At 39.1% G+C, this 15,954-nt stretch overlaps 1 protein-coding gene across 6 annotated transcripts in view; it reads left to right on the top strand.

Annotated features, from left to right (window-relative positions):
- Positions 1 to 15,954, top strand: part of FRMD4B (FERM domain containing 4B) — a 221,065-nt gene that overhangs the window by 172,639 nt on the left and 32,472 nt on the right. For all 6 annotated transcript variants that reach the window (XM_032867367.1, XM_032867363.1, XM_032867364.1 and 3 more), the window contains exons 8-11: positions 7,289 to 7,372; positions 9,060 to 9,125; positions 12,433 to 12,490; positions 13,908 to 13,994. In XM_032867367.1, the coding sequence (XP_032723258.1) occupies positions 7,289 to 7,372; positions 9,060 to 9,125; positions 12,433 to 12,490; positions 13,908 to 13,994 (295 nt within the window). The remainder of the gene's footprint in view (positions 1 to 7,288; positions 7,373 to 9,059; positions 9,126 to 12,432; positions 12,491 to 13,907; positions 13,995 to 15,954) is intronic.

Raw genomic sequence — 15,954 nt, 5'->3', positions numbered from 1 at the left:
TACCACCTCTTGCCTTAGGTAGTGCGGCAGCTCTCTCTCCCCCTCCAAAGGGCAGTGAATGGGCTGCGCTAACCGCATTGGATATAGTTTCTGGTGTGGATTATATCACGCAGAAGAGTGCATAAAACATGTATGTTTGGTTTAAAGAACAAATCAGAGAGTGCACAGCTACATAACCACACCCAAGGAGGAATGTTGCCAGGACCCCACCCCACCCCCCATTGTGTACCGTGCCCCTCCCCCTTCAGTAAAATCCTCTTTCCCCAGAAGTACTCTGACTCTGTTGTACATATTTTCTTGTTTTGCTTTCTACTTTTATCACCTAAATATGAATCTCTAGTTTCATTTTGCTCATTTTCTTTTTTTTAAGATTTTGTTTATTTGAGAGAGAGCACGAGCTGGGGGGAGTCTAAGCACGGAGCCCAACATAGGGCTCAGTCCCAGGACCTCAAGATCATGATCCCAGCCAAAGGCTGCCACTAAATGGACTGAGCCAGCCACGAGCCCCTATTTGCTTATTTTAGAGCATGGGATTGTGAAGTGTGTATTATCTGGGGTCTTGCTTCTTTGCTTACTATTTGCGAATTTCATCAGGAGTGAAGCTGTGGTGTATTTTCTTTGCTATATGGTATTCCTTTGTTTGAATACACTACAATTCTACCATTCCTATTGAGATATTTGAGTTGTTTCCTTATTGGTTTTCTTGGGTTTTGGTTGTTTGTCTCGCGTTTTTATTTAAATTCTAGTTGGTTAACATATAGTGTAATACTGGTTTTAGGAGGAGAATGTAATGATTCATCGCTTAGGTACAACACCCAGTGCTCATCATAACAAGTGTCCTCCTTAATACCCATCACCCATTTAGCTCCCCCCCCAACCTTATTTGTCTTTTTGTGAACAACGCTGCTATAAAGTTTATTCTTTTGCTTTTGTTTCTGGGGATATACCTAAGAAAGGATCTGTGTGTGTAGGATATGCAAATTTCCAAAATGATCATGCTGATTAACATTCCCACTAGCAATGGATGGAAGTTTCTACTGCCCTACACCTTCATGTAGACTAGGTATTATCAGAGTTTTAAGTTTGGCGGTCTTTTACGTAGTAGTGATTCATTGAGGGCTTAATTTGTGTTTCCCTGAGTACTTACGAAACTGAACACTTGATTCTGTCTTTTGGTCATAGGATTTCTACTTCTGTGCACTGTTTGTTTTTCTGTTAGGCTGTCTGTCTCAGCCATCTCTGAGTCCTTCTGGGACTCTCTCTTAATGTTGATAGCTAATGTCCACAGCTCCATTATCTCAATATCTGTGGTGGCTTGTTAGAAACGGGCTATTAAATGGGTTCTTACAGGAAAGTGATGTTATATATTCACAGGGAAAGGATGTTTCTGCAAAAGCACAAATGACTAAATGTGGAGGTACGGTAGGAACCTTTTCTAATACAAAAAAAACAAGGCTTTGTCCTTTCCTGAGAATATAATCATTTGGGATGTGGTCCAGATTCCACATTTGTCAAAATCACTTATATAACTCTTTTGTTTTTGCACTACTGACAATTTGCACTGTTAATAAATTTTTTAAAACTGGAAACCAAACTGAGGAGCTGAGAAGTCATCTCCCTGTCCATTCTATACTAATAGCTTATGTCACAAATTGCAGAACAATAGTGATGGCCCACGGTATGTTTTATATATAGCCTGCACAGTGTTTTAGTTTTTATTTTTGTTTTTTGGATTTTTTGTTTGTTTGCTTCTCAGTGGAGACAGTGTTTTAAAATTAGATATCTTACATAAAACTTGAGATTTTTGCCTTAATTGTTGGGGGGAAAATGTAATCATTAAGCAATAGTGGTTCCACATTCCCACATGGCAGAAATTACATGGATCTAAGTGGTGGTTCCCTGTCCGCATTGGAGTCAGATTATGTTTTCCCCCATATCCAATCTCTCTCTCTTCCATATCATTAGAGTTTGCAGCTGGGCATGTGGCTGTCCCAAATAAAGACTCTGTATTGCAGTGTCCTTTGCATTAAGCATAGCTCTATGATTGTTCTGGCCCATCAACTTAGGAAAGCGAGCAGATTTCATATTCTGCCCCTAAATAATGGGTTTGTCCTCCCTCTTTGTTGTTTCCCGACCTAATGGCTGAAATGTCAACGTGGTGACACAGTGATGGGCTGTCTTGGACCAGGTGAAGGATAGCAACAAGAGAAGAGTTTGGGGTTCTGGATATTTCACCAATCAAAATGTTGATCTCTGTCACATATGGTCAAGTCCAGTCTATATCCTGAGTAATACTGCAAATGGGCAACGTTTTCTTTTCTTCATAGTCCCCACCATTCTTAACTGTGTTTCTGTTTCTTTTTCTTTTCTTTTCTTTTCTTTTTTTTTTTAAGATTTTACTTACTCACTTGAGAGTGAGAGAGAGTACACTCCTAAGGAGGAGTGGTGGTAGGGAGAGGGAGAAGCAGACTCCCCACTGAGTGGGGAGCCTGACATGGGGCTCTGTCTCAGGACCCTGAGATCATGACCCAAGCTGAAGGCAAATGCTTAACCCACTGAGCCACCCGGGTACCTGGTGTTCTTGTTTCTAATACTGATTCTGACTTGCCTATTTTTATTTTTGTTTTTGTCTTTGTTTTGAGATTTTATTTATTTGACAGACAGAGACACAGCAAGAGAGGGAACACAAGCAGAGGGAATGGGAGAGGGAGAATCAGGCTTCCTGCTGAGCAGGGGCCTCATTCCCAGGACCGTGGGATCATGACCTGAGCCAAAGGCAGATGCTTAATGACTGAGCCACCCAGGCACCCCCTGACTTGCCTGTTTTTAGCTAGCTTACATAGTTGAATGCCTAATGCCTCTCTCGCTTGGCTTTTGATAGGCATTTGTACCTAAGGGGTATTTGTATTGGGATATCTATAGTCTAAGAGTGACACGAGAATTTCGTTAGGTCTAAAAGATACAATTAGAAGTTTTAGGATTTGATTAGAAAAAACTTTATAATAATTCAGGTCGGGTTTTTCAAACTCAACATTGCGGGATGCCTGGGTGGCTCAGTGGGTTGAGCCTCTGTTTTCGGCTCAGGTCATGGTGTTAGGGTCCTGGGATCAAGTCCCGAGTTGGGCTATCTGCTCGGCGGGGAGCCTGCTTCCTCCTCTCTCTCTCTCTGCCTACCCCTCTACCTATTTGTGATCTCTCTCTCTGTCAAACTCAACATTGCTAACATTCTGGGTGGGATAATTCTTTGTTGTTGGGGCTCTATTCTCTGATTATAGGAAACAGAGCAGCTATCCTGGCCTCTGCTCAAGCAGATGCCAGTAATGCCTCCCTTCAGCTGTGACTATAAAAATGTCTTAATGTGACTATGAAAATGTCTAAGCCCACCTGGCTCAATCAGTAGAGCATGCAACTCTTGATCTCAGGGTCGTAAGTTCGAGCCCCACACTAGCTGTAGAGATTACTTAAAAAGTTAAATCTTTAAAAAAAAGAAAAAGTCTTAATGGAGTACCTGGGTGGCTCAGTCAGTTAAGTGTCTGCCTTCAGCTCAAGTCATGATCCCAAGGTCCTGGGATCAAGTCCCACATCAAGCTCCCTGCTCAGCGTGGTGGGGCCTGCTTCTCCCTCTCCCTCCGTTCCTTCCCCTGCTCACGCTCTCTCTCACTATCTCTTTCTCTCTCAGATAAATAAATACATGAAATCTTAAAAAAAAAATGCCATAAGACATTGCCAAGTGCCCCCTGAGGAGCAAAGCCACACAGGTTAAAAGCCACTAAAGTGTATTTCTTTCTTTCTTTTCTGAATTAATATACCTTATTCTTTTAGAGCAGTTTTAGGTTTCCAGAAAATGTGAGCGGAAAGTACAGAGTTCCCATCTACCCTCTTTTTCTTTCCCCTTCATGTCCCACCCCCAACATTTTACCCTACTATTAACATCTTGCACTAGTGGGGTACATTTGTTACAATTGAATCAATATTATTACGTAATTATTAACTAAAGTCCCTAGTTAAGTTAGGATTCAATCTGTGTCGTGTGAGTTTAAAATTTGGACGAATACGTGATATCATGTATATCATTACAATATTATTCAGAATAGGTGAACTGCCCCCAGATCCCTTGGGCTCTACCTGTTCAGGTGTACTCCTTTTAAAGTAGTCTAGACTCTGCTTAAAATGATCCCTCAGCTGTATCCCTACTGATGCACATTGTAGTTGCTTCCCGGCAATTGATCAGTTCCCCAGAAAAGTCTTCATGAGTGAATACTCGTTGTTATTTAGGATACTGGCCCATGATTGATCTTTGGTGCTATATTGATTCATTCAACCCCCACATCCAGATGAAGAGAATCTTACCACATCTTATAACCACATCTTATAACTGGGATGGTTCTAACTGTAGTCCCCCCCACACCTGTGGGTTCACTTTCCACGGTTTCAGTTACCCGTGGTCCGGGAGAGATGATCTTCCTCCTGACAAATCGTCAGAAGGTCCATAGTAGCCTGACGCTAGGTCTCAATGCCTCCGTTGTTCCCCTCACTGCATCTCCTCATCTCACATCATCGAATGAAGAATGGTGAATATAGGACAATAAGGTATTTTTAGAGAAAGAACAATGTTCATTTAAGTTTTATTACAGTACATTGTTAAATTGTCTATTCTATTTTTTTTTAAGTTTTTATTTATTTATTTGACAAAGAGATCACAAGTAGGCAGAGAGGCAGGCGGAAGGCGGGGGGCGGGCGGGAAGCAGGCTCCCCGCTGAGCAGAGAACCCTATACAGGGCTCTATCCCAGGACCCTGAGATCATAACCCGAGCCAAAGGCTTAACCCACTGAGCCACCCAGGCGCCGCTATTTTATTATTATTGTTTTTAATCTCTTACTATGCCTAATTACAAATTAAACTTTATCATGGGTATGTATATATAGGAGAAAAGATAGTATATAGGGTTTGGTACTATCTGTGGTTTCAGACATCCACTGGAAGTCTGGGAGTGTATCTCCTGTGGATAAGGGGGGACTATTGTACAGTTAAAATTACTTGTGACATTTCCTTGAAGGGTATCTGCATGGCTCAGTGGGTGGGTGGTTGACTCTTGATCTCAGCTCAGATCATGTTCTCAGGGTCCTGGGATCTGGCCCCATGTCAGACTCAGCCCTCAGCAGGAAATCTTCTTGAGATTCTCTCTCCCTCTGTCTCTGCCCCGACTCCTCTAAAATAAGTTAATAAATCTTAAAAAGAAAAGAAGAGAAATTCCTTGAAAAGATGACATGTCAAAGAGCAGAGTTTATCTTTCAATAAAGCCAGCCCAGGGAGTAGTTTTCTTCTGTTGAAACACATAGCTGTTTCTTTAGTTATGCACTAACATGTAAGTTGCTGGTGTTTACCAAGCATATACTAAATGCTTAAATTCTAGAAAAATCTCAGTATTGTGAGATGCTGGTGCTTTGAGGACACCGGAACTGAAGCCTTCTTAAAGGGCCTCAACGTCAGTCATCCCATTTACTCTCAATGAGCTCATTGAATAGAATGATGGATAAAATCTCTCCCTTACTTCTGTCCCTTCTCCTTTCTCTTTTGCTTCCGCATACTAAGTGTACAGTATGTACTCGATACATACTTGCTAAAAGAATGAATGAAGTTATAGTAAATAGCAGCTTCTACCTTAGTGAGGTCTTGATTGCCACAAAGTTAACAATAACCCAAAGAGGTAACTGAGTGCTAGGCTGAGTCCTTGGAACATGGTATATAGTTCACATAGACCCAGAAGATAATAATACATATGTCATTGGTGGTGACGATGAATAACAAAAAGTGTTGTCCTTAGCCTATCATTTAGAATGTATACATGTATTTTCCCTGCACAAAAAAAACTCCCAAGCCAACTTCTCTGAAAAAGGAAATGGGATTTGAAGGACAGAGCATAAAAGAAATTATTAAGAAAAATAAATATCATTACTGAGAGTTGACAGATGACCTTTAATATGAATAAATTGGATTGTGGTATATTTTGGTTTTCAGGAAGCCCAAACCTGTTTTCCAAGATTGTCAATGTGGTTAAACCATACTGCTTAGATTTCAAATGAATAGAGAGATTTATTCTTACGTAAGAACAGGAGCCAAGTGACTTTTTATTTCCTGTAGCAATGTGTAAAGCAGGATCTTTAACCTTTAGGAAGGGCCACAACCTTCCTTTTGAAATGTAAAGTTGACAGGTGCAAATCATAGTTTCTCCAAGCCAGGTGACACTCAACTCTTGGTTCTGACAGTAAGCGTATGTACAGTTTGCTCGGTGGGTTCCCTTGACTGCCCTGTAGCACCGCCAGGAAGTGCGATGGTAAAGCCAAAAGACAAAATTAGACAGTGAAAGAGAACCACTTATATCAAGCCTGCTCTGGTGACAGGAGTGAGCAATTTCTAATATAGCACAGTACAGTGAGGGTCAAATAAAACCTGTCTGTGGGTCATGCCTGGTTCCCCAGATTAATCTGTAAGAATTGATCTGTGAGTGTTGAATGACTGCTTTGGGAAGAGATTCACCGTGCTTGGGTTTGGTCCTCCGGGTGGGGGGGTTCATTTCTTTGAGTGTGAATCACTGGGGCAAACCCCAGGGAAGCTAATGTGAAAATTGCATGAATGATGGCTCTTGAAACTGATTGGTTCAGTGTTTTCATTTGTAACTAGCAGGTGATCTGGGATCATGACCTGAGCCAAAGGCATACTTAACCAACTGAGCCACCCAGGTGTTCCAATATAAACTTTTTTATTGAATTGCTATCTATTATGAAAAATTGGTGATACTACCCGAACGGTTTTATGATAACCAACATTCCAACAACATTACGTGTCCACTAAAGGTCATTATGAGGGTGCTATAGGAACACAGAAAAAGTATGTGAAGAAATTTGAAGAATGCTCTGTGAAAATGGAATATCCACCATAATAATAATTATGTAATGGAACAGATACACATAAGAAATATACAATGAACATGGCTGCAAGTTTATCAGGAAAGTAAGGAAAATAGGATTATGACACCTGAATACTGTAATTTTAATTTTTTTTGTCTTTTTAAAAACTTCAAAATATCAAATGGCTTGGGGTGGGGGTTCAGTTGGCGGCTCTCTCTAATTGAATCCTTAGCCTTACGTGTGTACTGATGGTATTTTGCTACAGCCCAGTATCCTGATTTATCAGATTTATCAGATTTATCAGATTTCCTCTGGTGGCTAGCTTGGATGCTATTTTAGGTAATGGTGACTGACATTACTGTATTCCTCTTCTTTTCAGTGATGAAAATGCCAGGAAAGATTTAAAGACCCTACCAGCCTTTCCCACCAAAACTCTTCAGGAGCACCCATCCCTTGCTTACTGGTAAGCCAAAGCAGGACGACAGGTGACCCTGCTCTCATAACCTCCATTGAGAAAAACGTGCTTTTCAAGAAATTAAAAGAAACATAAGTGAAGAAAGTATCCCATAGCCCATCACGTGCATCTGAGCCACTATAAGTAGACCTTCATCCTTTCCCTGAAAGGGTCTTGTCAAAGCTTACTGGAGATCATCATACCAAGATTGTGGTCGTTTGTGAAGTGTGGCTTCGTGCCTTTTCACTCATGTGTGTCGAAGGTCTGTACAGGGGGCTTTTTTTTTTTTTTTTAAGCAGTAACTCTTTTTTCTTTAATTATTTTTGTAGAGAGGGCTTTTAAGTGAACATGTCACTGTGTATGTGGCCTTAATCTAGCAGAGTGCAATATACATGTTATAAAATACAGATTTCCATGGATAGAGGTTTTCTTAATGGCCAGAAACTACCTAACTGATCAAATTTCTTCTGTAGCCAAAAATTGTTGTATATTTTAAGTGGTTCTATTTATATTTTAATGAATCCATGGTATCCATTTTCCATACAGTGTTTTTTCCTTGAAAAGTACTCCCCCCACCCACAACTTTGAATTAGTTACATCCCCTTTAAATATAATTTCCTTGATTTATGGTTCGGAATCCTGAAGATAGTTTTCCTTTCCACTGAAAAACTGATTACAAAATAAATACTCAACATGAATAACTTTCATAGGAGAGATGAAATGCAGTTCCCACAGAAAGAGCAAAAGTGAGTCCTGAGATCGTGTTGCTTCCTGAGTCTGGAACCTTCCAAACATATTATTGTTAAGTGATAGTTTCTTGGGGGTGGGGGGGAGACCATTTACTGCTAATTACTGGTTGTGTAGAGATAAAAACATTTACCCTTCTAGGTTATACTTGAGACATGACAGGTATCTATTTGTAAGTAGGGTACAGTAACTGAGTGATATCAAAGGTGACACACTTAAACATAATTCTCACCTTTCTAGTCAAGTTTTTTTTTTTTTAAGTTTTTGGGTTTTTTACTAAATCTCTGCCCCCAGTATGGGGTTCAAACTCACAACCCCAAGATCAAGAGTCACATGTTCTACCCACTGAGCCAGCCAGGTGCCCCTCTAGTCAACAAGTGTTATCCTGGGACAGTAATGAAGCGTTTTCTCTGAAAGCAGTGTTTCCCAAGTAGCGAGTGACAGGGTAGTATTTTGGGTTGCACACAAGACTCAGAACAGTTTAAATCCTTTCTGGATCTTTGTGGATAATTTAAGGAAATGCCTTTAATATTTAACATTTGCTGATCTCTTTTTTTAAGCCTTTTAATTTCCCTAGAAAGGCTCACTAATTAGCATTAATAACATTATTTTATATTTATTTTATCTCATTCAATTATGGCAAAAAATAAGTTTTTCATTTGATAAATTGATATTCTCTTTCCTTTTCCAATAAATCAAATTTTTAAAAAGTATTGATATATTTATATATCATACAAAATATAAATAAAGTCTTGATGAGGAATCCAAATGTCTGAGGTTCAGGAATGAGTGTCCTACAGAAACTAAAGTCAGCCAGTTTCTATTTCCCAAACAAGTTGGTAAAGGTCTTTTTTCTCTAGTTTCTCAACAAACCACCTGAGAATCTTGAAATTGAGTCTGTACCTCATATAATCATACATTGCCATATTTTTCATTCCTTGTTTTACAGTGAGGACAGGGTAATTGAGCATTATTTGAAAATCAAAGGTCTGACTCGGGGTCAAGCTGTGGTCCAGTAAGTATCTGTCTTTCCTTTTGCTTAGATAGAATTTTAATGCGTTCTGTTTGAAGAAGTCATCTGAAATTATTTCTGTTGTGTGGTTTGTGTGTATATCATCCCCATCTGGTTAGAAAAGCCTTGCTATGAATTATAAAAATGCCTTGAGTCATTCTGCCGTTGCTGTCATCAATTCAGATATTTTCCAGAGTCAGGCAGGTGGCAAAACTGAGAAGTGCAGGCCAGGTGTAGGGGCAATAGGGAATGGTGGAGACTGAGGTAAACTGGAGCGCTGTTGCCCTGAGTAGAGGCAAAGTTATTCAGTCTCAGCAGGCCTAAAGCTACCAGAGCTGATAGTTTCTAAGAAAAGGTGGAAATTCTGATTTTTAAAATCCAGTTTTAAATGTTGCAAAGTAATTTTAAGAAAATTTTATTACAGGGCACCTGGGTGGCTCAGTGGATTAAGCTGCTGCCTTCAGCTCAGGTCATGATCCCAGAGTCCTGGGATTGAGCCCCACATCGGGCTTTCTGCTCTGTGAGGAGCCTGCTTCCTCCTCTCTCTCTGCCTGCCTCTCGCCAACTTGTGGTCTCTGTCTGTCAAATAAATAAATTAAATAAATCTTTAAAAAAAATTTTTATTACAATGCAACCCAAATAAAACCCATCTGGAGGCCATACTTGGTTGCCTGGTTTGTGACTCTACTTTGAGTGGAGCATACAGTGTTGGTGTTGGATAATCTATGTCTGCATGTTAACAAGAGCAGACCATAGTGATACATTTCTGCATTTTAGACTTACGGAGTTGCTATCCATTTATTTTTTTAAAAAGATTTATTAGGGGTGCCTGGGTGACTCAGTGGATTAAAGCTCCTGCTTCGGCTCGGGTCATGATCCCAGGGTCCTGGGATCAAGCCCCACATCTGGCTCTCTGCTCAGCAAGGAGCATGCTTCCCTTCCTCTCTCTCTGCCTGTCTCTCTGCCTACTTGTGATCTCTGTCTGTCAAATAAATAAATAAAATCTTTAAAAAAAATTAAAATTAAAAAAAAAATAAAAAGATTTATTAAAATCAGCAGGGAGCCCTGATCCTGGGCTCAGTTGCAGGACTCTGAAATTATGAACTGAACCCAAACCAAGAGTCGGAGACTTAACCAACTGAGCCATCCAGGCACCCCCACCATCCATTTATTAACAATAGTTCAGAAGCTACGTGAAAGTTTTAAAATTATAAGAACTGGGGCACCTGGGTGGCTCAGTGGGTTAAACTTCTGCCTTCGGCTCAGGTCATGATCTCAGAGTCCTGGGATCGAGCCCTGCATCTGGCTCTCTGCTCAGCGGGGAGCCTGCTTCCCTCTCTTTCTCTGCCTGCCTCTCTGCCTCCTTGGGATCTCTTTCTCTGTCAAATAAATAAAATCTTAAAAAAAAAATTATAAGAACTAAATTTATAATTTTATAATTTTAAAATTATAAAACCAAATATAACCTTTTACTGTGGTAATTGTAGAATAACTTTTATGCCCATAGAAGTTCTTTTAAAAACCCACTCAATACAGCTCAGAGCCTGTGAGAACTGAAATAAGGACCTAGAGACTGCCTTTCCCCTCCCTGGTCAGTGTATAGCTTTCCCTCACAACCTCTGCCTCTTGCACTGATCTCCTTTTGATCACAGCACACCTTCTGTGGTCTTCAAGGCAGAAATCAAAAATGAGCAGTCCTGAAGTTCAGTCGTGGACATTTTAACTCATTGTGCCTGTTTTCAAGGGGGAGGGCGAAGAAGAGTAACAAATTCCCTGAAGGATTTTAGGTTAAGCTAATGAGCGTGTTATGAAGTGTCCTTGTTTAAGTGCAGAGTCCTTTCCCTTCTCTTGATCTTAACAGCTGTGGCTCCAAATAAGAGGCTGACTTGGGGGTTAAGGGTCTAGACTGGGGAATCCCACTCACTTTGTTGGAATCTTGGCTGTGCAGTATATTTGCTGCCTGTTCTTGGCACATTTACCTAACCTCTTCTATTCATCTATGCGCAGTCCATTTACTTTTTTAAAAAGCATCAAATTATTGATTACAAAACCCAGAGCATTTAATACTCAAAATGCCATTAAAAAGTCCACTTGTCCTCAACAAGAACCTCAATTCTTTATGAGCAGAGAGGAAGTCTTACATAAAACCTTAGAAGTACACAGTCGATACTTGTTGAATTAGAAATAGTAAATGGAGAAATCATTGTTTTAATTTTTATTTTGGGGGCCATGTTTTTAAAAATCAGATTGATATACAGTAAAACTCTTCTTTGTAGCGATGTGTTTCTTAGAGTTTAGACCTAAGAGTTCAGTGTATATTTCTAAGAGTTTACCACAAGCAGTAAATGGAATCACTTTATTATTTTTTTAAACTATTTATATATGTACATGTGTATGTAATTTCTAGGCCCAATGTGGTGCTCTAACTCACAGCCCCAAGGTCAGGAGCCATATGCTCTACTGACTGAGCCACCTAGGTTCCGCACAATTGCTTTATTTTTCACTTGTTATAAGCATGACCCAAAAGTTGATTCTCATTGCTTTGCATCAGTAAGTGCTTTGTTTAAAAAATACTTGTGGGGTGCCTGGGTGGCTCAGTGGGTTAAAGCCTCTGCCTTTGGCTCAGATCATGAACCCAGAGTCCTGGGATCGAGCCCCACATCAAGCTCTCTGATCAGCAGGGAGCCTGCTTCCCCCCTCTCTCTGCATGCCTTTCTGCCTACTTGTGATCTCTCTGTCAAATAAATAAATAAAATCTTTAAAAAAAAAAAACTTGCAAGTTGGGTTTATGATACATACAATCCAGTATGTTTCTAAGCCATAGAGATTTTAATATGCAGAAATTTTAATAACATTTCTTATAGCTTTTGGAAATTGAAGTTTTGTTAGCAACTGCCTAACATTTGGGTAAGGTAGGATATATGACTCCCTAGAGTGGCTTACTGTGTTTCTACTGTAGTCAGAGGCATTAGCCATGGTTGTAATGAGGAAAGTAGATACAAATCGTGTTCCTTTTCTTTTCTTTTCTTTTCTTTTCTTTTCTTTTCTTTTCTTTTCTTTTTAAGATTTATTTATTTATTTGAGAGAGAGTGTGCGAGCAGGGGGAGGGAGAGAGAACCTTAAGCAGACTCCCCGATGAGCTCAGAGCCCTGTGTAGGCTGGATCTCAGGATCCTGAGATCGTGACCTGAGCCAAAATCTGACTGGCAGAGCCACCCAGGCACCCCACATATCATATTTCTGTACATCACCTTTCCCAAAATGGTCCTCTAATTTATTAAGAGATTATAATATATATTCATTTTTCATAGGTATATGAAAATAGTAGAAGCTCTACCCACTTACGGAGTCCATTATTATGCAGTAAAGGTAAATACTTTTGCATAACAAAGCTTTCCTACCGCCCATGTTAGTTTGTGAGTTAATGAATAGCACCAGCTTCTAAAATTACATAAATTAATGTGCATATGCATGCAAATTATCTCTCTAAATTTCAACATTTAAAATATAATTGATTTTCTTAAAAAATAAAAGCCTGATTATACCTTATCATTTGTAGCAAATTATAAAGCTTGTTATTTTTGTAAAATAGTTGCTACATTCAGATGTTCTCCCAGAACCTCTATGAATCCTAACATACTCAAATTATTCTCATTTAGTGCATCGATTCCTTTTACCTATTTTTGCTGTTGTTTCTCTTCTCTGGTTGTTCACCTGTCTAATGCTACCAGATACTCACTTGATAGAGCCTTTATAGGAGAATCTTAAACTTGCCACTGTCATTTCAACAGATTCATAAAATTCTCAAATTTTTGCAGGATTTGCAATACCAGTTTTCAGTTGGTAGATTTCACATTTGTGTAGTATTTTCAGGTGCTTTCAAGCAGGGAGAGATGGATTCAGAAATATTTTGAGAGGTTAGGGATAAAGCACCATTAAGAAGGGGGTCTTGCTTGAAAGGAGTTTTATCATAGATCAATCTTGAGTGACTTTTCAAGTTACAACAGTATTCGCAATTCAAAATGGGGGGTTAAATAGTAAGTACTTGCATAATGAGGGTACCTCGTACTAAAAATATGTAGCAATTCAACTTGGGTTTCTCCTGATTCTTAATTTGTTTGCATGTGGGTATATGGTTATGCCTACATTTTTCTTTCCCTGTGTCAATACATCCTTCACTTTGGCAGGACCTAAATGATAAATTTGTGGAAAAAAAAAATTCCTCTCCTCCCCATATGTATCTCAAAGTGATGATTCAAACATCCTGCCATTGAATCGTACAGTTCTCCAAAAGAGCTTTTCAGTATTCCCAGGTTCGTTGTTAAGTGGGGGTTATAAAACATCAGGTTTGGCGCCCCCTTTCTCATCTTTTTAATTCTTTGGAAACTTCTCTGACCATTATAGCTGGTTATTAATCAAGAGAACAGAGAGCTTTTTTCTTCTTCTTTTTAGTTTCTTTTCTTTTCTTTTCTTGTTTTTTTTTTTTTTAAATGGATAACTAGCTTTACACTCAGGATTTTTATATTTTCTTTCTTTCCTCCAGCTGTTTAATCAAGACAGTCATGGTTCATTCTTTTTGATGGCATTAATAGTATTGATCTGTTTTAACTTACAGACCTTTTTTGAAGGCATTTTAATAGCAAGTTAGGTTTTTAAGTAATGTTTCGTTTGCCAGAACAGCTTTATTTTGCCTTGCTGATATTTGTTCAAGGATGACATTGGTGAATCTTCACCTCTAGAAGACTGAACAATTAGGGCTTGGTTCTCATGCTTTTCCATCTTCCAGGATAAACAAGGACTTCCTTGGTGGCTTGGAATCAGCTATAAAGGAATTGGCCAGTATGATCTGCAAGATAAAGTGAAACCTCGGAAAGTAAGTGTGAATCATTATAGACACATAGAAGAGCTTGAGCTATTCTGGATTTGGAATATTGCTTTAATGGGCACCGAACAGGTTTGGACAAATAACTTTGGTTAGTGAAGCCATGGATTCAGAGAAGGCTCAGGTTAAGTGAAAGATACTTTTTATAACTAATTTATGTACCCTTCACCCAGCAATTCCACACTTGATCATTTATCCTAAGGGAATCAAGTTATGCACAAAGACTTAACTCTAAGGATGTTGACCCCAACTTCATTTATAAATGCATCCAATTAGATTTCTGTTTTAAGGTCGTATGAAGAGGAGGATGATATGTGTTTTCCAAATGTTATATATTTATCTGTTATGTAAGTATTAAATATTTACTTATATACATAATTATATATAATGTTAAAATATTTTATATAAAGTATATGTATAATATACATATTATTATTAGAGTTATATATAAATTATATATAATTTTATATATAAAATTATATATAAAATATTATTAAAGATATCATTTAAAGTATGTATATATAATATACATATAATGTACATACATATACATACATACACTTACTGACATTGGATGGATACACAGGTGGATGAATTGTGAAGACATAAGCCAGAGTCTTTGGTGCTGGCTCCTTCTCAGTAATCCAGTTCTGATTGATCTTTTTACTACTGCTGCTGTTTTCACTTATCTCTGGTTCACAATTTTCCACACTAAACACGTCTGCTTTTTTTTTTTTTTAAGAAAAATAAGTTATGTGCCGTTTATTAAAGGTCACATTCTCTCTCAGGTTTGGGTGTTCCAGACCTAATAAATTACGTTATTTTCATTGTGAACTGTGGCCGTGATGCTCTTTCTCTTGATCCAAGCGCAGGCATACAATCTGTTTCTGCCTGTATGAGAATGGATGAGTCCACCTAGACAGCCCCCCGCCTGCCCCAGCCTACTGTGTAGTATAATGACATGAAGGCTTGCTCACACTGCCCTGGTTGGTTTTGCCGCCCTCCCTGCTCTGCTGGCATCTCCGGGTGTCAGTCACAGCAGTGAAACAGTGACCTGTAATAGCAGACCATGTGTTATCACACCCCGACATCGCAGCCTTGAATAACTACTATCATTTCCATCTGTCTCGTGCTTTAATGTCTATTAGAAAAACAGCCATATTTGTCATGAAGCAGCCTTTGCCATCATACCTCTGTGTTCTTCATCTGCTTTGTGGTTTTTCAGGTTTTATCAATGCTCTCAACCGTCCATTGAGTTAAAAATAATTAAACTCCTCTTTTCTCCCCATTTTACGGTCGGGAAGCTGATGCAGACCACACAGAGAGGTGGCCCAGGGCTCACCCCCTTCTAATGCCAGTTCTGCCCTCCCATAGCAGACCAGCTGGGCATTGAGGCTTCTCACTGGAAATTCTTGATAAAAATAATAAAGTATCATTTTGCGACTGATATCCATCTATGTCGGGGATGGGAAGGCTAGATGCATGTAATCGCGTAATAAAATGATGTCTCTCTAAGCCCTGTGACCAAGATCAAAGTAAGGAATACTTACTTGATTTCCAGGAGGAATATCAGTAATGCTGTCTATACTTGAAAATTTGCCTCTAAGAGCAGATTTCAAAGAAATAATGTTTAGAAATGATAGGCATGCAAATTTTTTTAAAACAATTTTCAAAATCATTTTTATTTATAGGTTTGGTTTTTTTTTAGCCAAAAAGCTATACAAAGCCATTGTAAAATAAACAAAATACAAACTACAGAAATATGTCCGTTATGGGAGGGAGTCCTTCTGCAATGCCCATCCCTTCCCACGGCAACCACGGTCAAAGGAATGACAGTGGTTCATTGAGACTTTGTCAGTGTTTATCCTAAGCTTTCCAGATAGAGAAATCATTCTAGACACACTATTTCATCCCGTGTCCCATTTCTCCAGGCTACTTTATAAACACATCT

The sequence above is a fragment of the Lontra canadensis genome, unplaced genomic scaffold (assembly GCF_010015895.1).
Source record: "Lontra canadensis isolate GAN:19392208 unplaced genomic scaffold, GSC_riverotter_1.0 scaffold34, whole genome shotgun sequence".
Taxonomy (NCBI): Eukaryota; Metazoa; Chordata; class Mammalia; order Carnivora; family Mustelidae; genus Lontra; species Lontra canadensis.
This window is presented reverse-complemented; position numbering and strand designations above follow the sequence as displayed.